At 38.4% G+C, this 27465-nt stretch overlaps 1 protein-coding gene across 8 annotated transcripts in view; it reads left to right on the plus strand.

The window, feature by feature from the left end:
- Nucleotides 1–27465, plus strand: part of DHRSX (dehydrogenase/reductase X-linked) — a 205852-nt gene that overhangs the window by 76941 nt on the left and 101446 nt on the right. For 6 of the 8 annotated variants that reach the window (XR_014880367.1, XM_085213011.1, XM_085212976.1 and 3 more), the window contains exons 2-3: nt 3009–3116; nt 16512–16580. Coding sequence is in view for 7 of the 8 variants with exons in the window: in XM_085212976.1 (XP_085069102.1) it covers nt 3009–3116; nt 16512–16580 (177 nt within the window). In the remaining variant the exon portion in view is untranslated. The remainder of the gene's footprint in view (nt 1–3008; nt 3117–16511; nt 16581–27465) is intronic. The other 2 variants (XM_085212996.1, XM_085213020.1) reach the window with 1 other exon arrangement.

The following is a 27465-nucleotide window of genomic DNA, read 5'->3' on the forward strand; positions in this document are numbered from 1 at the left end:
CAACAAGGTGGTTAGAGGGGAAAAGCAAGAGGAAAGGAAGGGAGTTGGGAGAGAAGATACTCAGACCTACATGAAAGTAATTTATTTTCCTGATTGAGTGTTCTTGCTGTTGCTGTTTTTCAGCTATAGTGAAACAAACAGAAATGAGAATGATTTCATTGTCCTTTTTGCTCCAGGTTCACACGTGTGAAACAGGGTTAAAAAATAAGCAGGAAGGACAAGATATAGGGAAGGAAGCAAACCTTCTGTTTATGCAGCTTGCTTTACAAGCTGTCATAACTCAGTTATCAATACAGTTTATGATTGGATTAATTAATACTCAGAAGATAGCTACTTGGTGGATTATTAAGTTTACATTTTTGCTTTCTAGTGGGCTTTTTCTCTGTGAATGTATACACTTTTGCTACATGCAAGATTTGTACATGTTGCTGTCTCGACCACAAGTAACCTTTCCTGCTTTAGCAAGAAAGCAATGCTAAAACTCCTTGTCTGTGTTTAAACCTCTTTAACCCTTCAGGAAGCACCTTAGAAAGGGTTTTCTGGTGCGGACTAAGGTGGACTAAGGAGTGTTTGCTTAGTAAGAGGTGCATATTAAGTGCCTTTAACTTTCTGAGCTAACAAACCTGAACTGGGTTATAAGAAATGTGGGTATTGGGAAGCTTGTATTTCACCTTTTTTTCACAGTGAAATGATAGACTTCCTTCTTGGAGAAGCTGAAGAAGCATACTGGAGAACCCAGACTTCTGAGTATCTGCCAGACTGCTTAGACAGAAGCCTCTTTGCTGTTTTCCTCCTCACAATCCCATTAGTTCTGAGGCCATTTTTGCTCTTTTCCATATTGTTTCTGTCCTTTTCATTGCTTTTGGAGTTGCCTGCTGCCTTGTGACGAGTATGGCTTGTTGCAGGGTAAAAGACCTGTCCCCTTCACCACTGGTACAAGAGATTGTGTTTTCTTATAGTCTAAAACGCCATCCAACTTGAACAACACAAGCATATACTCCTCCCTTTTTCAGGGCTTGGATCATTGGAGCACTGTAAAAGGGACTGAAGGTTATGTCCTTGCCAAATTTAAAATGTATTCAGTCACACACAAGGACTAGTCACATAGAGGTGATGACAGCTTGGATCACACTATAAGCATTTTATTTTTCTTTCTCTTTAAAAGAATTTATTTTCTGTTTTGCAAAAGCATTTTTTGTTGTTGTTTTGTTTTTGTATATGTCGCTGACAGAAGACAGACCAGAAAAACGTCATCTAAAAAAAGTTAAGATTGGTAAAGTAGTAAACAATTGGAAAAGACTTCACAGAATGGGAAATCTAGCCAAGTATTTAGTAGCAGGCATAGCTTTGATATCTAAACCTAACTATTGAAAAAATATAAGCATTTAATATAGAGTTCATTATGATCAATGGTTTTGGTAGAAATTGCAGGGCTGCTAATGTATCTAATTGAAAACATTTAGGAAAACTCTTGACCATGGTTTGTTTAGCTCATACTATATTTGTTAGGACACAAGCATGCATGGATGTCATTGCAGTAGGAATTAACATTCAAATAATTGCAAATAATTCACAGTCTACATGGGGAAGAATCAAACAGTTACCTGAAGAGAAAAGGAATTCATGTTGAATTACACTAAAAATAGCTGTGTGTTTAAGAAAAGATGAAATTTGGGAGTTGCTGTGAAGAAAGCAGCTTGTATCCATGCTAGTTCTGTTTTTCATAACTATGCAAAATACGGGTTTATGTTGTACAACAAAGAAACCCCCTAAAAACCTAGAAATCAAAATAGAAAATCCTTTGATAGATGAAAGTCAGCATCTATTTAACATTTGTTATCTATAATATTGCCTGCAGCCACTATACCATGGCAAAAGGAAATATTCAGTGCCGTTTTCCCTGTACAGGTATCTAGCAGCTTGTTCTAAAAACCAAACAGCAACTCACCTCAGTAACACAAAGACCACAGGGGATTCACATGAAAGATCTGCCACCTCCTCAAAAACCATATTTGATATTTGACCTGATGTATGCCTACCCAAATAGTTAAATTAAACCTCTCACAGATGAGAGCCTCTGCTCCCACATGGCTGGAGTAGTCCTGCTTTCCTGTACAGCAGAAAGGCTTCCTGCCAGGCTGAGCTGTGCAGCTTGCATCCATGCACCCGCTCACCTTTGTGGCACTGAGGAATGGGATTAGTCTTGCAACCTAGTAGATTGGAGGGAGGGTGGACTTGGTGATCCTGAAGGTCTTTCCCAACTGGCAGGACTCTGGGATTCTACTTTCCTGACCTCCTCACAAGGTCCCATCCGAGCAAGGCTGCCGCACTCCTGCCCATCGTTAGCACTGTGACAAGGGCCAAAGCACCTCGCTCCCAGCGTCAGTATGGGATATGGGCATTTCACCACCTTTTGGTTCCTTTGGGGGCAGAAGGGTTAATCTTCACACGATGGGTTTGGGGCCTGTGCCCCACCTATCTGACCATCTCTTGCCTTGTGCTCAAAGGCGTGTGCAGAGGGGAATCCTATGTGAGCGTCAGAAATGGCTTCTGTAGTGAGGGCTGTGGTGGATGGAAAAAGCGAATCTGTTGTATAACGCAAAAATTATGTTCTCATTTCTTTGGGGACCAGAAGTCTGTGATTTTCCACGAGCAGAGTACTCAGTTATGCAATTAAATTAGGTGGACTGGTTTCTGCCCTTTGCATGGACGTGTCTGCTTTGACTGAGCTCTACACTGTGTTCCATGCTCCTGGCGCAGCAAATGTTGGACTCTGCTCTTTGTCATGCAAGAACTTTGCAGGATTTCATGCTGCCAATTGAATTTTTATATGAAGTAAACAGTCCCCAAGCTGACTTCTAACAGCTGTCAGGCTGCTCCTTGACAAAGTTAAGGCAATATTTTTGATGGACAGATTTTAAGTGTATGTCTCTTTCAGATCCATCTTAAGTTCTTAATCATGTTACTGCTTTGACCTAACTTTGCATTATTTCTTTTTCTTCCTATAGTTTTCCCTACACAAAATGGAAAGGTTGCTATAGTGACTGGAGGTGCTAAAGGAATTGGTTACCATACTGTGAAGCATTTGGCAAGACTTGGCATGCACGTTATAATAGGTACAGTCATTATTTCCCAGATATTAATATATATTTTTTGTTTGTTTTAGAAAGTATTTTTTGTGTCTTTTATGGAGTATTTTCTTTCCAGTATGAGCATAAATATGGAAGAGGAAAGATGGCAAGGGGAAGAGCCAACTTTGAGCACAAATGAAAATTTGATATATATTTTGCTTTGCAAGATTTTAAAGAAAAGTGATTTTTTTTTTTAAATACAAAACATGAAAGACTTGAAGTACTTTATGTGAAAAGTCAACAAGAAGGTCATGGAAAAGACTTTAAAGTATGGACATTATGTAAATATTTTAATAACTCATTTCTGATTTCCTTAACTAAGGATGAACTTGAACTTTAGGGTCCAAATTTTCAGTAAGAGGAAGACTAATGAAAACTTCCAAGAAATATTCCACTGTTTAGTGGTGGATGATCTGTGTTCTTTTGTCTAGAGCAGAGGAACAAACATGTAAAAATCTCACATTTACTTCTCAGAGGTTCATTCATGTCAGCCTGAAATGGGATGGATAAGTCATCTTTTGGAAGTGCTTGTTTCTCCTCATTAATTTTAAAGTGTTTGTACAGTGGTAACGTTAGTTTGAGAAGTCATTTAGGTATCTGAACTTAGAATAGGTGAATTCCTATGAGAACTCCAAAAATGGCCCAGAATTCAGAATTTCCTCTCTCTGCTACAGGCAATGCTAGTGAGGTATTTCCCTGTTTTCTTATCCTTTCACTGCTTCTACTAAATATATCTACTAAATATTTATATAACATCTATATTAGTATAATAAATATGATAAATGAATGTCTCCTACAGCATTATGTAACATCAGTAATAGCCGTATCCTTAAAACACTGTCTTTTTCTCCCTTTCTTTAACTTCAAGTAAGAGAACACTGCAACTTCTATGCTGTAAGTCTTCTGAAGTTTAGTTTTTTATCACAGTGGCAAGCTGGTGATGACATTTTATTTAAATTTTATTCAGAACATGCTCTCTTTTTTTAAGGTTTTGTGTACATATCTTTTGAAAGAAAAACAACCAAACAAACAAACACAAGCTCATAAGTACATACTAGCCATGTATTTTCAGTGTTCTGTAGTAAGTAACACTAATGGACTTGCCCTGGAAGTGTGCAGGTGTAATGCAGAATACCACTTACTCATACAAATTTTAATAGATGTGTCAGAACTAAGCGTCTGTAAGAGGCAAACAGATGCTGCTATACATAGCTAGATGCTAGACCCAGCTAATGTAGTGAGATGTAGCTAATGTTGGCATTAATATTTCAATAAAGAAGTCACTTTTCATCTTGAAGGTGGACTGCAGAATGGACTCAGTGAGGAAACAAAAAGGCCAATTTTCTTTGCGTGGAGTTAGGGAAGTGCAGAACACTGCTACTTTTTTGAAGACTTCATATCATGTAATGTTTAATATTTAGATTTTGTGTAACGAAATTCAAAGCAAAACGTTTTGGAAAGGGAAGGGAATATTTACATCGTTTTTGCAGAATCTACAAGTAAACCGATCTGACCTATTCACCATCACCATCTCATAGATTTCATTTAGTCACACTCACAGCAACGCTCTCACAAGCACAAAAATGTGTGGTCTGATGAGCCTCACTCATGTGCAGCCTGGGACAAAGTGTGTCAGCTGCCGAGCCCTTCTCTTTAATCTGTGGTTCTTCTTGATTGGAAATGACAAGCTAGTTTATGGACAGATCTTTTATGCCCTTTTATGACCTATCTCATGGTCTGTACTAGTAGGAAAAGTGATGAAATAGGTGACATGCTACAACCTTGATGCTGTCCTCCTGGTGTCAGAGAGCATGGTCATCTGCTGGCAGGTCCACTGTAGGATGATCTTGACATAAACAACATCCTTGAAATGTGCCCTTTATTAACTCCTTGCTCTACTGTTTCTTCTGGTGCTGACAGATGTATGCATTTCCATTAACTCTTAATTTGTACCAGCCTTAATAATTGCATTACGAATCTCTAGAAGTGTAAATTAATGAAATTAATTATAGGAAGCAGTTGATGAGTAAGATTTTCAGCTGATTTAATTCTTTCAGCCAAACTCTGACCTCAACACTGAGTCCAGTGAGTCAGAGCCGTCTTCTTTGCCTGTGAAATTCCTTAGAACAAGCAAGCCCTCTCAGTAGGATGGGTAGTCTCAAGGTTTGTTCCAGCTGCAAGATTAAAACAGTCTCAAAAATGTATTAAATGCAATGACCTTCCATCCCTGTTGCTTATGGTAGGCCAAAAGTGTTCAGAGTATACCTGCCGGTACATGAGCACTCTAAGCTCCAGGCTGTGTGACCTACAGTAGGGAACCTGCTTTATCAGGGGGTTGGATTTCATGATCTATAGAGGTCCCTTCCAACACCTATGATTTAGTGTGATTTTGTGAAGTGTGCTTGAGCTTTCTAGTGTAGAATGTTTTCACCATATGTTTGTATGTAAATATGAGCTGATGTGAAAAGAAGTATGGGGGCAAATTTGGGGTCGGGAAGGGGATCAGACTCATGTTTTGCTCACGGTTAACTGTACTCATTCACTGAAAGCTTTTCTCCCATTGCAGGGACTAAATAATGGGAAAGTTTAGCAGTAAAGAATGATATCCCTGCAGCGGGCAAATGAGTTAAACCTGAATGTCTAATGCAAAGATGATTCACCACTTGTGATGGATGTGATTTTGGCTCCATTTCCCATTTTAGTGGAGTTAGTGTTTAAGTAACTTACATTTAAATCCAGTCTAACAGTGAAATGATCAAGACAAATATAAGTGGAAAGCATTCTACCTGATGGAATATGCATAGTCACAATACAAAAAGGCAGCGGTCTCCCTCAGAGCATTTACAGCCAGCAGAGTACTTTCACGGCTTCTTACTTTCCAATCCCAGCACTGCTGCACAGGGCTGCTCTGCAAAGTGCCGCTAGCCCTGTCCTCAGCCTCTCGCTGGGAAAAAGGTCAGCACAGATGCTGAAATGATGAAAGTAATTTTCTATGAGTTATTTTGATAGATTTCATTGAGGCTTTTTGGCAGACAGCAGGACCATTTCTCACAGTGAGCAAGGTTTTTACTGCAGGAAAGCCAGGACCCCTGGCAAGGAAGCTGCCAGTGGTGGGCTTTCAGAGTCAGCTGTGCTGAGAGTTCCTGCTCCATTACACAACTTGCTACTCGATAAATAAGCTTGCATTTCCTTCTTCAGAGGAGGCAAATGACACACCATTTTTGGTACCTATTGACCTGTAGCTGATGCCGAAGATGGTGCTTTGTGTGGATTGCAAATAAATATTCTCTTATCAGTACAGACATTGAAAATCAAGATGTCGTAGGTATTTTAATACCACCAGCCTAGTCCAGTTCATGGTATTGGCCATGGTTCTGCGAGTCTGAATTTAGGTTGATTGGAAGCATGAATTCTTTGTATCCCTTCCATCCTTCATCACTGAAGTGAGTGCATGTTAAAATTTCTGACTTAAAGAAGAGCTTTAGTTTGATTTTTCCTTTTATGTTTATTTTTTCCCCCCTGCTGTAAATTAATAAGAGAAAACTTGGGGAAGAAAAAGAGTGGCAACATCTCGTATAGAAGCTTTGATGTTTCTGTTTGCAAATGGTGAAAGAAAATCAAAAGATTTCGCACTTGACAATGTTGTACATATGCTATCCGGTATAAATCACCAGTTTTGTGGCAGTGTAATCAGTCTTTGGTGTTTGAGTATATCAGTGTCTCACATTCTAAAGGCAACAATCTCATTATATATATCAATTTATGTATATATATTCAAGTGAATTATCTTAGCAAGGAAATTTTGATATAAATAAATGTACTTCCACAGCCGGAATCAGCACTTTGTCATCTCTGTAAACTCTGCAAGAGACCAAGCAGGAGATATTTTTGTCATCTTTTTGGTTCAGATTGGTTTCCAATTTTTGAGCTGGACACTCTGTGCCAGATACCAGACAATTCTTATATGATATAATACTACAAAGTGACTTTAGATGGATAATTAAACCCTATCGAGCTGGTGCAATTATTCATTACAAAGACAGTTTGATTTAATTTCAGTTGCTCAAATTTTGTGTGGGAGACTTTAATAGTCTTTTCTTACAGTATACAGTATAAAATGTATAATTATCTTTAGGAAAGTATTGTCTTCCTAATTTTTGCTGTGTTTTGTTAGGCCTGAATGGGTTGTAGAAGTAGTCGAGAAACATCCAAAAGTCAACAGCCTTCCGGACTGGATAATGTTTTCCTTTACTCAGTGTGAAGATGCAGAAATGCAGGCAAATTGTCTTATAATTGGCATTCAGTTCAGTTTTTAACATTTTTGTACACTGTTACCAGAGTTATGAAAAACTCTACTTAAAATGCTATGCTGCCACATAGAGCCTTCCTGGTCTGTAAGAATTTTGTGGAATGCATTGGTCTCTAATTTCAGTCTGAAGACTGTCATTGTCTTTGCTTTAAGAAGTCTTACTTTATGTTTCTTCATTCTGAACATTTCACCTGTAAAATTTCAGCAATATTTTAAGGCTACTTATTTATGACAAACTTGCTACAGCATTTGTTGGGACATTTGAAAATTATATTCATATAGTGAGAAGCATTTTAAAAGACATTTAGAGCACAAGAATTCACTTTTGGCTAGTAATCTTAATTAGAAATGTTTTTCAATCAAATATTAGATTATAAAATACTCAGATTAACTGAGTTTGTAAAAAGGTGAGTGGATGAGATTCAGGTTAATATAGTTTCTTTGGATTTGTAGAAGCCTTGAGGCAAAATACCTTCAGGTTCTTAAGGAACAACATGTTTCAAAGGGTAAGAGGAAATATTGTAATGTTCACAGATCGCTGGTATTACAGAACACAAACATAAATGTCTGTCCTCACAGTAGAGGGTGTCACCCATGGAGTTCAATATTAGAGCCCATGCTTTCGATGTGTAATTCTAGAGAAGGGACAAATAATGAAGTGTCAAGTCTTTCCCATTGTATTTGATTATTCAGGGTGGTAAAGACCAGTGCTATCTGTGGAAAATTGTAGAAAGACCATTATATGAACATGAATACTTGGTGTTCAAAGGCACATGAAATTCAGTGCAGACAAATACGGTATGATAGACACGGAGAAAATTGCAAAACATAGAGAAAAGTCTTGAAATGATGGCTTCTGTGCTGACCATCATCACTTCGGAGGAAGATCTTGGGGCTACAGTTGACTGCTCTATGAAATGTCAGTGTTCAATAGCAGGTGAAAAATCTAATATTAGAAGTTACTAAAAAATGAATAAGCAAAACAGACTGTGAATTTGAGGCTGTATAAATCCTTCATGTGCTAACACCAGAAGTACTGGTCTGAGTTCCTATCTGCTTATTTAAAAATGGATAGCATAAAAATTGAAGAGGCTTAGAGAACAACAAGCTTATCAAAGATACAGAGAATGCATGGCATGCAGACTCCTGTTTATCACCAGTAAAAATGCATAACAAATGGTGTTGAAAAAAAGTGTTTTGTAGCTGAAAATTTGATCTATCAAATACTGCTATTATGCTCTTTCTATCTATTGTAGTTTCCATGGAAAGAAATAGAAGGCATTACTTTCAAGATGATCTATGTACATTGTATGCATTTTTTTTTTAATGGTATGAAGTTATATAAACTCTCTGTAGTTTAGTGATGTAGACCTTCTACCATTCTGCTTTAAAGTGAAGTCGGAGAGTAGAAATGCACCTTCCTGCTGGAATTTTGGAATAACGTTCTCCAGTGGTAAAGAAGCTTATCCGAAATGTATCAGTTAACAAAGTGACACAGAGTGGATCACTGCATGAAGTTCTTTCACAAGTTTTGAGGGGGAAAAAAAAAAAAAGCAGCCTCATTTTAACAAGTGGCTTTAAAGATTGTAACCGTTCACTTCAGTTATTGGCAGGCATTGTAATAAATACAGAGTTAAATATGTGGTGATAAACTTTGGAAAGGTTAGTGCAGTTTTTTTCAACATGGCAGTTTATTAAATGCTTTGAAGTAGTCAAGAACCGTGTGAATTAATTAAATGTTGATTTTCAAAAGCTTTTGGCAAGTATCCTGCCAACAGATTTTAAAGTAGATAACAGTTTAGTAGTTTAGTAGTTCTTGTAGTTTAGTAGCTGATTAGGAAACAAAAACTAACATTTTGGAATCATTTATAAGGTCTGGGATGAAAGAGGGGGACTCCTGATTCTGTAGAGGTATGTTCAGAGTATTTATAAAATATTATTACAGAAAAAGGCTGAACAGTAAGATGATGCATTTTGCACAAATGAATTTAGAACAGTCAAACTGATCTGACTACTGGTGATGAAGGGGTTTGAAGATCTGGCCCACCAGGAAAGGCTGAGGGAGCAGGGACTGTTCAGCCTAGAGAGGGGAAGACTCAGGGGGATCTTTTCTGTGTGTATAAAAACCTGGTGGGAGTAGTAAAGAAAACTGAGCCAGGCTGTTCTCTGCAGTGTGTGGTGATAGGCCAAGATGCAATGGGTACAAAATGGAATGCAGGAAATTCTTCTGAAGTATGATCAAGTACTTGTTCACACTGAGGACAGATTCCCCTGTGGTGCTGGAGTCTCCAATCTGGGAGATACTCAGAGCTTGACAGGACACAGACCTAAGGAACCTGCTTTAGCTGACCCTGCTCCGAGCAGGAGATGCAGAGGAGCCTTCTTGCCCCAGCCATTATGTCAGCTTGTGAAGTCCTGACTGCCACAAATAGCAATGAGAATCGCATAATATTGAGTGGATGAGTGGTAACAGGATGGATAGAATATATAGCTGTGTATTTACATGAATAGCATCCAAATCAACTGCTATCGCTCCAAAAAATAAAAAGAAAAAAGCCCAGTGATTTATTCTGAAACTTCTCTACAGAACATCTTTAATATTCGCCGCCAATCATAAAAACCAATAAAATGTTACTACTACTTAGCAGGAAAGAAAACAAAAAGGAGACAAAAAGTGTCCCTCTTCCTTTGTAGACATGATTGGCTGAACCTGTTGTGAATACTCAAATGAGTCTGGTAGAACTGGAAAAAACTGGGATATGGGGTGGCTTTGTGCAAGGTGGGGCTGATGAACAAAGGTTCTTCTGCTTGCAAACAAATGACTGAGGTATGATATCATACAGCTTTATACAATTATGTATGGTATAGAAAAAGTGAATAAGAAGGGGTTATACTCTTTCTTGTAAACAAAGTAGAGAACATTCAAAAATTAAAAACAGACAAACAAAAATAAGTAAAGCACAACCTTTCTAATGCAGTTAAATGTGTCGTTAAATCATACAGCTTGTTGTCTCAGAACCCTCTGTAGGCCAAAGGCTTGAACATATTGAAAATGCAATTAGATGAAGTGGAGGACAGGTTCGTGGAGAGGCTAGGTTCGATTCAGGAAACCTCTTAAACTACTTGCATCTGGAAGGGTATATTAAGAAATCTTACTCTGCGCTTAATGGTGTTTCTGAAACTTTTTCCTTAAACACTTGCTAATTGATGCTGTTGGAAACAGGGCACTTGTCTGGATGTATCTTGGGCTTGATGAACAGAGGCTTTCTCATCTTCTCATTGGTACTGCTGGGGTTGATGAAACCTGAGGCGATAATGGTAATTTGTTTTCTGTTTGCAAACTGTCATCCTCCTTACTCAGTTTTGCTTCTTTTCTAAATGGAATTCTTACTGTGATATTTTTGCCTTTAACATCAAGAAGTCAAGTATGTTCAATTGTGACTGCTGTTCAAAGGATGTGTATATCCTTTGTATCACTTTCTCAATGCCTTTTGATACCAGGACACATCCTTACACCTGAACAACAAATTCAAGTATTGAATAACAAATTTATGACTTGGAAGTTTTATGGGTGAGACCTAAGACCTCTATTCCTAAGCAAGATGTTTTTATAGAAGCTTTGATAAATTTATTTAATTAAAAAAAAAAAAAAGCATTAAAACCTTCATGTTGTACTGAGTTCGTGTTTCTCACCCTCAGAGCTTTTGGGGACAGTCATTCATCTTTCCTAGACACACTGTATTTATTATGCAGTACCATATCAAACACGCTGATAAAACTATAACTCTTATGACATGAGCTGGTATTAGTTTGTTTTTCTCTGGAGGCTTTGGGTGCCCTGGAAAACCCTGTCTTTTGGCCTGTGCTCCACTTGTATCAGTTCCCCTTCAGTCATAATGAGTATTAGGCTGCACTGAAGAGTCTCCTTAATTCAAATTCACAGTTGGAACTGCTTCTGTATCTTGCGCAATATCATGCACAAAGGCACCTAACCCTGGCTGTACACATCTTCTTAATCACGTGGTATATTTATATACAGTTAATCACCATAGTGCCAAGCTTCTCCTGGAAGTATGTATATGCATTGGTGTTTATAGACGCCATAAACTTGGATTACTTGAAGAGATCACTTAAGATCTTTGCATTGCGATTACCACATCTGCAAGTCCACTTTTCCTGCCCTCCCCTTCCCCAAATATCGTAGCAGAAGTGGGGAGGGCCATAGGGCAGGCTGCTAATTCTGAAAAGCTATTTAGTTTTAGGGATTAAGTGGTGTATAATTATGGGTCACTAAGAGAGGGGATTGCTGTCAGTCAAGAGCCACGCTGCCTCAAAGGGTGGCCTCGGCCTCCACGTATCTCTGGACCACAATGTCCTGAGCATTTTGGATCTGCTTATTGTCTGTCTCCGGAACTCTTTATTTGTGTTTTGTTTTTGTGTTCATTTGCTGAAAGTTGTGAAATTCTCTCTTTGCTAAATCTGGCTTTTTGAATTTGTGCTTTTATCCTTTCCAAACAACCTTAAGCATTACAGGCTGCATCATTGTTCAGAGAGTATCTTAAATTTCTTGCTAATGCCCTGTGGTACATTGCCTTGAAAGGTCAAGATGGCAAATTCGCATTTCTGTTAAAAGAATTGGAAAAAGCCTTGCTTTTTACCAGGATCAATTTTGTACGTCAGTTATGAGTGTGATTAGTAATTGTCTTTTGGAGAGATTTTCATCCTCAGAGGAATTAGGAATATTTTATAAAGAATGCTTATAAATGTATCAGGCCTCCTTATCTAGTAGTAGTGATAGTGTTCCTCTAATGCACAGATTCATTCAGCCATGTTAAGTTTCTAAGGACTTTGTTACTGCCATCCAACTCAAACTGGGCCATGTTCTGTGACAGTTCTATTGAAATCTCTGAAATAACTCTCAGTTAGAATCTGCTTAAACTTGTTAAGATGTCAGAGTCTGACCTCTAGGGTGAGATCCAAAGCCTCCTACTGCTGATAAGTATTTTTTGGTTTACTTCTATGGTGTCTTTAGTTCAGTGTGCTTTGTCTTGTGACACCTGTGTAGACAAACGTTGAAGAGGGGAGTCAATTTTTGACTAAAAGATGTATTTAAATTTATGTTCTATTTTTTTTTTTTTCCCCAATATGAGCAGAGAGAGTGGTGAGGTGCTGGAACAGACTGCCCAGAGAGGTTGTGGATGCCCCATCCTTGGAGGTGTACAAGGCCAGATTGGATGGGGCCCTGGGCAGCCTGGTCTAGTATTAAATGTGAAGGTTGGTGGCCCTGCATGTGACAGGGGGGTTGGAAATTCATGATTCTTGAGGTCCTTCCAACCCTGGCCATTCTGTGATTCTGTGATTTTATGAGCCTTTATACTTTACTAAGAACTAGAATTTTTCATGCCATTAATATGATGTCTGTTTTTATATAGGTACATCCATTGAGACTGGAATTTATTTTTATGTTATTAGTTTTATTTTCAAACTTGATTTTAGTCAGTGTTGTTACTGAATCAGTTGCACCTGAATTTTTCACTGTTCTACGGGACAGATAAGGAAAACCTCAGGCACTGCACTGAACAGCTTACACACATAAACAATTCTTGAGACAACTGTAACCACTTTGAGCTCCCCATAGACACTTCAAATTTGCATGAAAAAAAAAAAAAACAAAACAACAGGGTTATTGCAGTTTTAAGTACTGTGATAATCTAAGCTTTCAAAAAGATATGTAATATCATTTTCTTAAAGCTTTTGTTTTGATTTTCTTACTGCACTACAATGTGATCTATCTTCCTTTCTCATCCTACCCTCCATTCCACTTGAATCCAGAATAGGCAGATCTGATGTTGCAGATGCTACTGAGTTTAACATGGATACATTCTGAGTTGGATAAATCTGGCATGTTGAAGGTACGAAAATTATGTTGAATCATGGGCAAGAAGTCCAGCAAGTGGATACTCCTGGATATCACAGAGTTTTCTAAACATTTGTTACAATTATATTTCTGAGGACCTGATGACGTTAAGAATTTTACCCTCATTTAACAAACTACTGCTCTCCTTAGTTTAGAGTACTGTACTCATTCCTGTTTAGTGGGCTTGGAAGCTGAGTCCCTCAGCAGACCATCATTGTCAAAACGATATCCAAATTATGTTTGATTTTTACAGACCTAAAACCAATTTTGCTATCTTGGTGTCTTTACAAGTTATTATTATTACTATTAATTATTTTTAATTTAGAATAATTAATGTAGTACTTAAGAGGAGGTTTTTATTTTTCATATCTTTTTCATTCATTTTACTTAGTGGATCCCACAAGGATATACTCAAAGAGAAGCAGTACAATTATTGTCTCCCTTAATTCTTCCATTCATCCTCAGCAAGGGGACACTGATCATTTTAAGCAAATGTAGAGGTGTAGATCTCTCTCCCAGTCTTATGGTATCTTTGTGATCATGTGTCTTTGAATTTTTTGTGAGAATTTTGGTCATCTGCTCAGTCTCTCTTACAGATTCTTCTTTGAAAGACATATTTCAAAAGCCTCTATCACAGTAGCTGGAGCTATTTTGATTCTAAGTTATTCAAGCTTCCAGGATCTAGTGTTTAAACTCTTTGTTGAATCGGGCTGGAAGCAGACATTTGAAGTGACTGTTTAGCAAAATAATTATTTTATCCCAGTGGTCTAGAATGAAAAACATGCAAATATGAATAAAATGAGCTCATTTGGAGGGTGCTGAGCTTTAATGAATAACCATTTATATAACAGCAAAATAAAGTAAATTAAAATCTGTTGTGAATACAAGCTCTCTTAAAAGAATAAATTAAGTGAACATACTGAGAGTAAAGTCAAATCAAGTCACTGAAGCCTTAATAAGTGTGTTCTCTGCACAAGGAGAGCTGAATGAAAGAGAAATCACACCAGTCCTTCACAGAATTGGCACCAAAGTATGTTTGTTTTCAAAACCAACAATCTATCTCGTGTTATAACAAACTGAGTTTGAGGCCTTACTCTTGTAAATCACTTTGGGTGATACGGAGAGGAAAACTGATCCCTTGCCCATCATCCATCTGCCCTGATTTCCCCAGATGTGGCAATTTTACTGGAGGGTTTGTTTGTTGACACTGCATCCCTTTATAGAAATTAGCATCAAGCTGAACATTTCTTTTCTGTAAAACCCTGGATATTCCAAGGGGAAAAAAACACAAAAGGACAGAAATACTGGAAATGTCTGCTTTGTTCTATTATTATCTGTTATTATCAGTCCGAGTAATATAAATCCAATATTAATGTAATTTATAAAGAACAGTTATAGGCCAGAATGACTCTAGGTTTAATGTGAGAATAATCTTCTCTTCGGCATCTGAAATGTTAAATATTATTTTTTTGGTTACATATTTTTAAATACTGAGTCTTCTTGTGTATCATCAAGATAAAGATACATATTTCCTTCAGTTACCAGTGTTGCAAATCACTGGTTTTTACTGCTCAAATTTGGATGCAGAGCAAACTCTCCATTCTCAAAATAATGCATTTGTCTACCTCCTCAGTGGCCAACTTGTCCCAAAAATCTCGTTCCAGTGCTCTGTGCCTTCAGCTAGTGCAACCAACGGATAGCATGTGATCTGTCTCAAAGGGTCAGTCCCACTTTTGGAACGTTCTTTATGAGATCATGTTAATGCAGATTAATAGATAAAATATTTCAATATAAAGCATGTTCTCACTTTCTAAATTCAGATGTAACAAGCCCATACCAACTAATATGAGCAAGAGGTTGAGCCAGATGACCTATTTCGTAGAATCTTAGAATCATGGAATCATAGAATCATAGAATGGCTTGGGTTGAAAGAAACCTCAAAGATCATCAAGTTCCAGCCCCTCTGCCAGGTGCGGTGTTGCCAACTTCCAAATCAGGCACCAGCTCAGGCTGCCCAGGACCCCATCCAACCTGGCCTTGAATACCTCCAAGGATGGGGCATTCACAGCCTTTCTGGGCAACTTGTGCTAGGGCATCATCACCCTCTCAGTGAAAAATCTGCCCCTGACATCTAATCTAAATCTCCCCTCTTTTAGTTTAAAACTATATTTGCCCTTGTCCTATCACTGTTAGCCCTTGTAAAAAATTGATTTCCCCCCTGCTTATAAACTTCCTTTGAATATTGGAAGGTCACAGTGAGATCTCCCCTGAGCTTTCTCTTGAGGTCCTTTCCAATCTTAACTGATTCTGTGATGCTATGATTCTTTCCCTGCTACGGATCTAACAGGAGGATGAGAGGACAGGATAACTGTAAAGGGTTACAATATAAATAAAGGCTGCGCAGTAACCAGGGCAGAATTTTGTATAATTAGGAAAAAAGAGAAGACAACTGCATGAAGTTCAAAATAGGTATCAGTATTAGTATCCAATTTACATAATAAATAATTCAGATATTTTTATGCTTCATACTATGGAAAAATGTTTCTGGATTTATAAATGGAATGTCAAACTTTGTGTAAAAACTTTAACTTGTACTTCCAAACAGCATATTTTTCTTGCACTTGTCTTTTTCCCTCTGGTATAAATAATCAAAAAACAATTGCCAAACAAGTGTACAACTGTCCCCCTCAGCTGAATTGCAGAAAAACCCTTTATTTGGTGCTTAATCATGTTTTCTGTTAGCACTGATGAAGCTTTTCCTTAGCATTCAGAGCAGGTTTGCAGGGCCTTTCCTCCAGCTGTTAAGTACTTCATTTGGAAAAGAACAAAGAGTAGTCTGCTCTCACTTGCAGAAAATATGTCTTGGAATCCGAATGTGCTATAACTCACCTGGCTCTCAGACTGACATCCACGTTCAGCTGGTCCAACCAGCAAGTGGTCGTAGCTTGTATGAATAAATGAGATGAGCAAGTGGAACTCATGTGAACAGCGGGGTATTTGAAGACTTCTGCTGCTCTGACAGTCATGAATCATGCATTTTCATTTAAAACTTTTTTGCTGGTTTTACACTGTGGTTAACCCATAACAATGGCTGGCATACAATTAACTGTTCCTGGTTTGCATCACTAATTTTGTATTTTCTATATTGTGACAGCTGGAAACAGCGAGAGAGAAGGCCAAGAAGCGGTGAGGAAAATAAAAGAAGAAACTTTGACTGGAAAAGGTAACACACTGTATCCTCTTCTTCAGGGAACACTTTGTTCCCGTAATTTAATAATAATCCCGTAATATGGTGATTTTAGGGAAGATGTTTGTGAAAGAGCAGGGATGCCTGTGTAATTTGGCGCATTGGGTTTTTAATCCTTCCCAAAAAAAGCAGTTTTCTTAAAAAGATGGACCTATCATATCAATCCAGAATTCCTGTGTTTTTGTGGTTCTTTTGAATTTGTTGTAGTTTATTCTGATGAGAGATCGTGTTGGGGGAGACATAAGGAAAACATGGCTTCATAGCTGAGAAAAGATATGTTGCAAAGTATCTGCTGTGCAATTATAACTTGCAATTTATCATGGAGGTTAGTACATCTAGTATTTCCATCTCTTGGGTTCCTTGGGTGTAGTTCCTAGTAGTGTGTGATGATTCATTGCTGCCACTTTGATGTATCATTTCTTGGCAAAATAATAGGGCAGTGCTGGTACTCCACCCAATTTAGTATCTTCATGGCTTCTTCTGAGATCTGATTCTGTTTTTGTGCCTCTAATAACTACTGTTATGATGATCAAAATAAGGTAATTATTGTGTTAAAAAAACCTTTCATTAAGATTTATCTTTTGACTTAAATAAATGTGCACCAATGGTAGCCTCAGGATACATGTATGCTAGTTGAAAGCATCATAAATTAAGGCATAGTCAGAAGGATCATGAAAGCAAAAAGATAATTATTACATCATTTAAATATTTTGCTGGAAGTTTCTGTACAGAGACCAAAAACATTTGGAATTAATTACATCACATGACCTGCACGAAGTTGAATAAACTTGCTTGCTCACGTTTCTGTGATAACAGATTTACCTGATCATTCTGAAGAAAATGGGCTTTAACCTTCATTTAGAAATTTTGTCCATATCTGGCTCGCAGTTTGAGGAAGCTGAAACTGCATGTAACTTGACTGAAGTTGTTCCCCATTATAATTATGACAGGTAGTTCAGATGGAAGGAACCTACAAAGATCGTGAAGTCCAACCTCCTGACTGCTTCATGGCTACACAGAAGTTAAAACATATTACTAAAGGCATTGTCCAAATACCTCTTTAACACTATGAAACTATGTATAGTTTCAGGTCTTGGTATATTTGACCTAAAAACGAACTGGAAGAGTATTGCCTTTGCAGAATGTGTCTCTAATTGGGTGATATTTATATTTGCAAGTGCATTACACTGTATAAAGGATTTATGTAAGTCTGGGAAGCAGTCCTGTGTTCTTGATAATCAGTGAATTTGCATGTTGTTGAAAGACATACAGAGGTATTTTGCAGGACTGAGCTGTGGGAACATACCACCTTTTCAAAGGCAGCTAACTGTTCAACATCATTTTAGTCACTGCAGAAAACATGATCAATGGCCTTGACCATTTTCTTTCTTTTTTTTTTTTTTTTTCCTTTCTTTTTGGAGCATTTTTAGTATATTGCATACAGGCTGCAATATACATGTTATACAGCAAAAGTGAGCAAGAGGTCTTGTCCACTCTTTATGGACTTCTTGAACAGAACACAGACATCATCAGAGACAGCTCTGGGAAAAAGCCGTGCTTGTTGAATGCATGTAATTATAGTGTTATCAAAGGTGATACCATCCTTCTATTTCTTGCCCCACTGTCTGTCAAGAACTCTGTCTGCTCTCTAAAGGTAAGTAAGTCTACTTGACATAATTTGCACTCACTTCAGGGACAAGTGAGATTCAAAGCATGTACATGAATGGTTCCTTGTGAAGCAGCTGATGAGCAGTAACAGAGGTTATGCTTTTTTGCTGCAGCAGCTGAGCAAGACATGAAGAGACAACTGGTAATAGTTTTGAGTAAAGGGAGGCAGGAAGCCTGGTTTCTCGTGCTGGAGGCACTGAAACTAGAGCCAGTACCACAGAGATGGAAGAGTGCTGGAGAGGGAGGTAGTTCCTCTATGAGATGGTAATGCTAATAGGACACATAAAATCTAAGCAATATGTCATATCACCTCTAATACTGCACACTCTCTTCCATGCTGCTACACCAGAAACCTCTTTTGTTCCTTATTCCCCATTCCTGTTGACTCCAAATTCTTCAGGTGCACCTGTCAGTTTTGGGTTTCTGTGCTGAGTTACCTGTTGCTAAACTTAAATGATGAGGAAGGAGGTAGGCAGATGAGCAGGGGGGGAATAAAGCATGGATCCTGGGAGGCATGGTAGACATAGTTTGTTTGAACATCATAGATTCCTCCAATATAAAGCAGTTGAAGCCATCAGATATCCAGAAGAGACCATGGGAAGTGCTGCATTGTCATGAAAATAATTATCACTTTGGTAGTACTTCCAGCTGACTAAGGGGAACAGATTGCTACAATCTGAAAGGTAAAGCTGGGTGAAACCAGAATGATGTGGGTATTTATTTATCTTGTTTCCATTTGTTAAATTGGGAACTTCTACTGTTAATAGTAGCAGTTATGTCTGGGAAAGTTTTTGATGGCCAGGAATCACCACAGAGATATTCTAATTATGTAAGTTTCAAACATACATGTAGGTTGTGCCTGTCTGTATCAGTGAGTGAGTTCAGACCAGGAGAGCACTTTTCAGGCAACACTCAGTTGTTGCCTGCTTGCTGAGCTCTTGTCTGCATAATGAAGGGTGCAACAGACTGTGGATTCTCCTTGCACAGAACTAACCTGAGTGGGAGATGAGCTGCAGCAGTAAAAAAGCATTAGCCCACATGAGCAAACTCAAAGCTTCTTTGAAATAAGAGCCCCAGCAACTTGTCAGGTCTCCAGCACAAAATGAGGTCTAGATTCACTTCTGTTGATCAGAATTACCTGTTGATTACCTATTGTTGTAGCCATTAGCACAGTTACTAGCTCTGAACAAATCTCACTGACTTGCAGGATTTGGAAATTTCTTTGATAACCATATCTGTGAATGATATTAGAAAAAATAAAACACCTTTCAATGTACCTAAATAGAGCGTATCTCAATTACCGTCTCTGCAAATGAAAGCTGTGTTTAGCTTGATGATTACAAACAAATATTGGAAACTAATATATAAACATGAATGAAGGCTTTATTCATTCCAGCATAGGTTCAGCAATTAGCAAAAGTTTATGCACAAATATCACTTAGCGTAGTACCAAGGAAATGCTCTCACAACTGCTGTGTAGGAACTGGAGTTGCAGCTAGACTCAAAGGAGAAAAAATTAAAAGTCAGTTGGAAAATGGGGTGTAAAAGTCATATTAAACAAAGACCTCTTCAAAAGGAGAGGCCTGTGTTTAATCTCACCCAACATTTCTGTGGCTATTCAAATAAAACCACAATTATAAAACTAAGCACTAAATTTACAGCATTCATGAGGCTTCCATTTGAAGCTAGTGAGAAAGGAAGAGGAGACTTTCTCACTGAGAGTCAGAGGATTGCAGAGGTTAGCATGGAGGCAATCAAATTGTGTCATTCACAGTCTGACCCACATCAAGGCAGTGTGGGACAGGCAGTAGGTGGAACGATATCATCTTGGAAACACTGCAGTTCGCATGCATTCAACGAGCCTGGCCTTTTCCCAAAGCTTTCTCTGGGGATGTCTGCTCTATGTATGGCTCAGCCAGGGAATAAGGAGAGGACAAGGTCACTTGCTCCCTTTTGGTATACAACCTTCTAATGAGCAAAGAGACCTTCCTTATTATCAGAGATCTGGGAACAAAGAGTTTGCCCAAAAGAGGATGGGGTTCATCTAGTCAATAGGTGCCAAGCGTAATTGCAGAATGCCTTATGGGTGGTTGCTCCACTGGGGCTTCCTTGTGTGTGAAGTACCGATTTTAACAAAGCTGCACATTTTTTTTATAGCTTTTCATAGTGTTCATGGCAGTATCTAATGTGGCTGCTCTGTCCCTTCCACCACATCCCTCCTTTGGTGTCATTTGTTTTTCTACCACTGCCGATGCTGAAAGACCTGTAAGGATGTCTTAAAGTGATTTTTAGCAACAGCAGTAACAACTTTCATCTACATGCTTTCATTTTTCCTGCTGATGTATTATCATCAGTACTTAGCATTGTCGGGTCAAGGTCTGCCCTTGTTACAGTTGTATGAACTGAACTCTGGGCTCATGGATGTATCTTGAAAGACAGGGTGATGATATGAGAGAGGAGTAAAGAAGTCTCTATCTGACAGCATGTCACTTTGCAGAGACCTGTATGGAACTACAGAGCACTTCTGTCTTGTCACTTGAAGATTCTTGCCTAAGGATCAAGATTGGTTTTCTTCCTATGGGCTAGTATAAGGTTATTTCAAGTATATTCAAGCTATATGAAAATACCTAAATCTTGAATAGTATTGTATGAGTTAAGCTTAATCCAAGTCTATAAGGACTGGGTCCTCCATGTGCATGAGGGACAGAAGACCCTTTTCTAGAGTCGGATAAAGTAATACAGCGAATAAGAGTTTCTCTGTACTCATACCATTTACATCCTTCACCCAGTGGAGCAGGTGCTTCTTTGCTCTGTATTAATCCATAAAAAGGTATCTCCAAAGCCCTTTGATAAAACCATCTAGGTGAATAGTTCACAAATCAATTGTCAATCTTTTCTGTTTGCTTTACGTAATATTTCAGTGCAAAAACATTGTCTGCTTGTTCCTGTCTTTTTTGTTCTTCTGTTGACTTTAAACATAACACGTTAGAAGATTTTTCATCTCAGTGCTTGTTGATATTTAAAACAATAGCGAATCTCCTACTTTTGTTGATTCTTGAGACACCTTAGAATATGAGTTGTCATGTTAACAGGGTGGTAATTCAGACATTAACAGCAATACAAATATGGTTTAAAAAAAAAGCTGAAAATCTCATTAGCGTGATGAAGATAAAGTCTTTCAAATATAAAATGTATTCATAATACAGACACAAGCTCTGCCTGTTAGCTTCCTAAATTCCCATTTCCATTGGAAGTATAAAACACGCTTCATTAACAAGCTCAGCCAATAGGAAACATGATTTTCTCTTATTTAAATTATTTCTAATTGAAATTTAGAGACAAAGAAGTGCACAGGTGTCGCTGTAGGCAGAATAGCAAAATGCTTTCAGCTGTTTTGAAATGATTTTCTGACTATAAATCACCTAAGCTTTGTGTGACTAATGGGACCAGAGTTCTGAGGTTAGAATTTTGCTGACTGTGCTTTCTTACTGAAAGGAAAGGTAGAGAAAAGCGATTTTAAAACGAAATTGCCTCTGCAAAGCCTGAAAATACTTCCATTTCACCCTTTGTCATGATTTTGATCTTTTTTTGTGTAACTAGAGTCATGGTGCCAAGCAGTGGCCTGATAGAGGTGCTCCTGGATCTGACACCTGCCATAATGTGCCATTATTTTTTCAGTCACGAGCAGTAGTTACAGGCAGGTTCTGTGAGCTATTTCCAGACCTTGTCTCTGTCCAAGAGAAAGCTGCCAAAGAATGCTGAAAGATAAAGCCAAGGAAAAAGCAATCTGTTTTCTCTCTGGAAGGCTTTCATATCTCTTCTCCACGATCTACTTTATATAATCCTATCTTCCATGGGCTATATGTAGGACTTCAGAAATTAATTTGCTCATAGGAAGTAGAATATTTTCTGTGCAAATACCGTCAACTTCTGCACAAGGGATCCAGCTGTCAGAACTGTGGAAAACTTGTGGCTTGAAGTAAACACTGGGAAATCAGAGCCATATTTGAAGCACTTACGGGCTGCACACATAACCTTACAAAGGTGAATCAAATGTAAATCAGCAGACCTGAGTGTGCAGGCAATGCTGGTGTTTCTTTGCTGGCTCCAAATTCTTCCAGTCATGGTGCAGTGTCCCCTTCCTAGCTGCTTTTTGGGCTTGTGAGTAGCAGTGGAAGCAATCAGCTTTATGTTGGAAAGCACAGGAACCTTTGAGTTGAAAAGAAACTGCACAAATAGGGAGCACTCAGGTGTAGGAAGCACAGGCATCACTGTGGCTTGACAGCAAGGCTCCAGAAGGAGCCCTGAGCTTCTTTCCTGAGGCCTCTGCATTTCTGAATGGGGAGTACTAGTGAGTCCATGCTTAACTTGTGTTTCAAGGGTCATTTTTCAACAGCAGAGAACAATAGCTTTGAAATAGGGGTTTCAGTTCTGAAATGAGTTCTGTTTGTAAGGAGGCCCCAGTGGAAGGTCGTAAAGGTGGCTGACTGAGGTCCTGGAGCACCTCTCCTGTGAGGAGAGGCTGAGAGAGCTGGGAGCCTTCAGCCTAGAGGAGAGGAGGCTCAGGAGAATCTTATCTTGTGTATTCATGCCCCATAGGGGAATTAAAGGAGCTTTTCAGTGGTACTCTGTGAGTCTGTGAAATTTTAGCATCCAGAAACATGTGAAACCATGTCTGCTGGCTACCGGTCTTTGCCTTCTATCTTTGTGGTATAAAGCATTGCTTGTGATGCCCTGAGTGCAAGAACTGGAACTGATACCCATTTCTAGGGCGCAAACTCATCCACGAATTACATTAGTCTACATGCAGTGCCTGTAATAAGACTCTTAGTCACAAATAATGGAAAGAACAGCAATAATATGGCCATAATGCAGTCTTAGAAAATAGGTATTTGAGAAAAACTTGAGAGCAGTATTAGAAAACATCCAAACAAACAAGAAAACCCCAACAAAACAACAAAACACTGTCTGAGCAGATAAAATATTTCTTCCGTGAAAAGAGGGAAGACTGAAGTAACATCAATTTTGAGAGCAATAGTCTATGTAAACAGACCTGGAAACATTGCCCATGCATCTGGAATAGTTTGCCCCTTTTTTTTTTTCTTTTTCTTTTTTTTTTTTTTTTCCCCAGGGTATAGACTAATATATTTTATTTAAGTTTCAAATAAAATGTGAATAAAATGTGTTTAAGAATACATAATGTGTGACATCTATGCCACATTTTCACATTCAGAATGGAAATTAGCATGCCAATGTACTTCAGAATGCTTTTCAGCCTAATAAAAGGCTTGAATGAAACGTGTAGTGCCAGAGCACTTTTATAGTCTTTTCTTCTACTTTGTGCTATAAAGTCTTGCTTGTAAGACAAAAAGAAATCTTCCTCAGGAGGTGGATAAACACTTGAATTAATCAAAGCATCTAATATGAGAATCATTAGATATCTGATAATCATGCCTGGATTTGGATTTTAAAAATTGAGGTGATATTTCTCCGCCGTGTGATGTGAAATGTTACCAACATCTGATTAATTTCCCCAAGAGAATAACTGGCTGTGTGTAAGTCCTCTTGTAAACGTTATCTCTGCTACAGTTTTCTCTTAGCAACATTACAGTTGAGTTCAGGCTGGTTAGGAGTAGCTCTTCACAACCAGTATAACTTGAGGAAACAAAGCAAATCAAATTATCTTTCCAACATTTAGTTCAACCTAGCAGAAAGATAACCCTTGTCATTGTTTTGCCTTCCATGCATGGAGAATCTGTGGGCCTATGGTACGAGAGATCTCCATGGCTCTGGGCAGGGTTTTCTGTTGTTTCATATTTCATCTCATTCTACTCCATGCTCAATTATGCTCACATACTTTCGCTTTTTTGAACAGTTTTCAGCTACTACACTTCCTGGAACATGGATCTCACTTCAACAAGATGGTTTCTTTTTATGACAGGGAAAAAAAATAAACGCTTATGTATTGCGGGGGAGGAAAGTGAAAATAAAAGGATAAAAGCAATTCCTCCTGTTCACAACTGTCACAGTAGTTGGTGGCTTCTGAACTAAAGGTGTGTGAAATTTTCTGTTTCCGACCCAAAATCATGCAAGATTGCTCCTAGGTTGTATTTTACAATTCAAGGTCTGTCAGTGCTTGCAAAAAATTTGTGGCTTTAATTGGAACCAATTTTAATGACAGTATTTCCTAGAGGTGGTATCTGTTTTGATGGGAATATTTATTGTGGAAAGAGAAAACATTTTGGCCCTTGTTTCTGCAAAATAAGGGAAGGAGAGAGGAGAGAAAAGTGCCAAGAAAGAGGGATTAACTTGAAGCATGATAGTTTGTGATCAGGTCAATCCAGATCAAATGGTTTTCATTCCAACTCATTCTGGGTTTCTATGTTCAGACGTAAAAGACAATCATTGTCTTCTGGAATTGATATGCTGCTGCTTATCAGTGTTCAGTGTTGATTACCAAATGCATACTATACTAATTATTATTACTGTTTTTTGTAAACAGAATTTTGCGAATCTTTTGTTAAAAACAAGCTTTTGTTTTAAAGCAGCCACAAATAGGAAATTTCCTGTGGATAAGACTGGCATATTTTATCAATCTGGCATATTTTCTGTCTTTGAGATGATGCAAAATTCATTGTTTGTTGCCAAAAAAAAGAAGTCTTCAGGTAGGATTTCCTTCTTCATGCAGAAGGCAGTGCAAGTCCCAAGTGCCAGGATGAGGTTATGCCTTGAAACGACAGGCCAGAAAGAGATGTCAGAGAATCTTATTTGATGTTGAAATGGTGCATCTTATAAAGCTACCGCAAGTAGTTCTCTTTGAAAGTCTTGCTTAGGTTAACAGGATCTCAAATGGCTGGCTAAAGACTGGGGTCTTAAAAGACGTATGGATGTGAATTTTTAGTCTGTAATCATTATCCGGTTGTTACCGTGACAACTACCAGTGCTATATAACTATACCATGTTTGCTTCTCCAGATGCCCCTTCAGCCAGCCCAGCAGACAGAGTATAGATTTTTCCCTTTTTTGCTTGAATTGTAACGCTGAACACATGCTGTTCAGAAAGCAGCATCTTTTCCTATGTGTCCTCTTAGCAGGATAAAACACTACATTTGCCTTTGCTTGTATAGGAGAACAGTGTGGCAGCGTTCATGTATCATCCAATCATCTGCTAAACAGGGACTTTTTGTATAAATTTGATTGGTGTGTTCATATTAACCAACATGAGTATATCTACAAATTAAAAATGAATAAATCCTGAGATGCAGGTAACTAAAATGACATCTCTGAGTGAATAATTCTGTCTTTTTCGCATTTGATGAGCAGAATGTGTGACTTGCACTGGAGGAAAGGCACAGGACAAAGCACTCATTACATACATTAACTATGTGCTGCGGAGCACGGCGGCTGAGATTTTTCTTCATCTCAATGCAGGGAAAAGTGCTGAGGGGCGGTGGAGAATTTAAGTTCAGGTTTGTATTTGTCAGTGGGAATTTGAGCCCCAAAGGGAGTGCTGTCGTGCTCTTACTGAAGCTTATTGTTTATACAGGATGAGTGCCATTTATATGGGCTTCAGTGGGTGTCTGTAGCAGAGTGCTTTTCCTTTTAGATGCAGAAGATCTCATCAAGCTCAATTTAAGCATTAAAATTAACTTCACAAGGGTAGGCCAGAAACGCCATTCTTATGCTGTATGAAAATTTAGCACCAGTATGCTGCGATCTCTTAAGCATAAATTTACCTTATTTTCTGAAGATAACATTTTGCAGTATTTGTACACATTGAAAAGCCATGCTTTTGTGCCACCAAAGGCTCTGCATGTAGGCTTTTTTCAGAGGCTGGAAATGAAGGGGCCGACCAGTGCTTCGGTCAGCAGAGCACTACAGCCAGCCTGATGTGCAGGGATTGGTAAGGCAGCAGAACTAGGCCAAGACAGCAATTAATTAATTTCCTACAGCCCACAGCAAGAAGCATGTGCCATGGGGAGCCAGAGCTTAGGGTGACATGATGACTTGCAGGGAACAGTTGTGTAAGTAATAGGTCAGAGACAAAAGGGAATACAGCGGTTGGGGGTCTTGCCCTGTGTGCAGCTTGGTCTGCTGTCTGCATATCTTCCACAGCCCAGTAGCTGTTACCTTGTGTAGCCCTTTGGGGAGTTTGCTCATCCTGTGGGTGGGCTTCATGCTCCCACTGCCCCAGCTGGCATCAGCATGGCCCCATCAGCCCAGCTAGTCCATCCTCTGCCATCTAGGGCACAACATTTTTCCTCACAGCTGAGAAGGAGAAGCACTGTTACCTGAACACCCTGGGAAAGCAGTACAAATCACCAAGGGATATGCGTTATCTAAAAAGGAATCACAAGTAATTTTTTCCCACTTTGATTCTGCATTGACCAATTTTACTGTAAAATAAAAGGTTAGAACGGGATTTTTAAAAACACAACACTTTCTAGTAGTCAAAGAGAATAAAGTTAGTGCTTGTGTTCTTTTTAGCACCAAATAAGATTATTTGTAACTGATGATATAAGGAGAATTAAGTCTCAATGGGTTTGCATACATTTACAAGTAATTAACAATAAATTGTTATCTGACTTTAAAAATATACTTTCTATTTGACCCCGTATGATTTTAAAATGTCTTTGTTCTGCAGATTATTTTCAGGTTATCATTAGTTCATGTAGTTTACTATTTGAATAAAATAAAAATCAGCATCCTGTTATGAAAAGAGATAATATAATCCCAAAGAACAGATGGATGTGACAGGTATAATGGGAGAAAAAGGGGAAAAAAGGAACACAAAGGACAGAATGACAGGAGGAAACAACACACAATGCAAATTCCACATTCTGTATTCTATTTTCTTTCTGAATGGCCATATTTTTAAAATGTACAGTTATATTTAAACTGGAATAAACATTTAAGACACTGAATCCAAATTAATGAGATCAACAAAACTGAGAGATGCTAAAGAAAGAGAGAAAAGGAAGGGTAGGGAGAAAAGCAGCGCAAAGAGTAGAAAAGGACTGAGAATCATCTGAATACTGTGATAAAGAACCTGGAAAGAAGTTACAGCCACGTGAGTCTGGGGACGTGTATGATTATGTTCAGAAAATACAAGGTGCAGTGTCTGGTTTGTTGTTTACCGTATATGTTATTCAGACTGTAGTAGATGAGGAAATCCATGAGGAAACAATTGGAGT

The sequence above is a fragment of the Meleagris gallopavo genome, chromosome 1, assembly GCF_905368555.1.
Source record: "Meleagris gallopavo chromosome 1, MGAL_WU_HG_1.1, whole genome shotgun sequence".
NCBI lineage: Eukaryota > Metazoa > Chordata > Aves > Galliformes > Phasianidae > Meleagris > Meleagris gallopavo.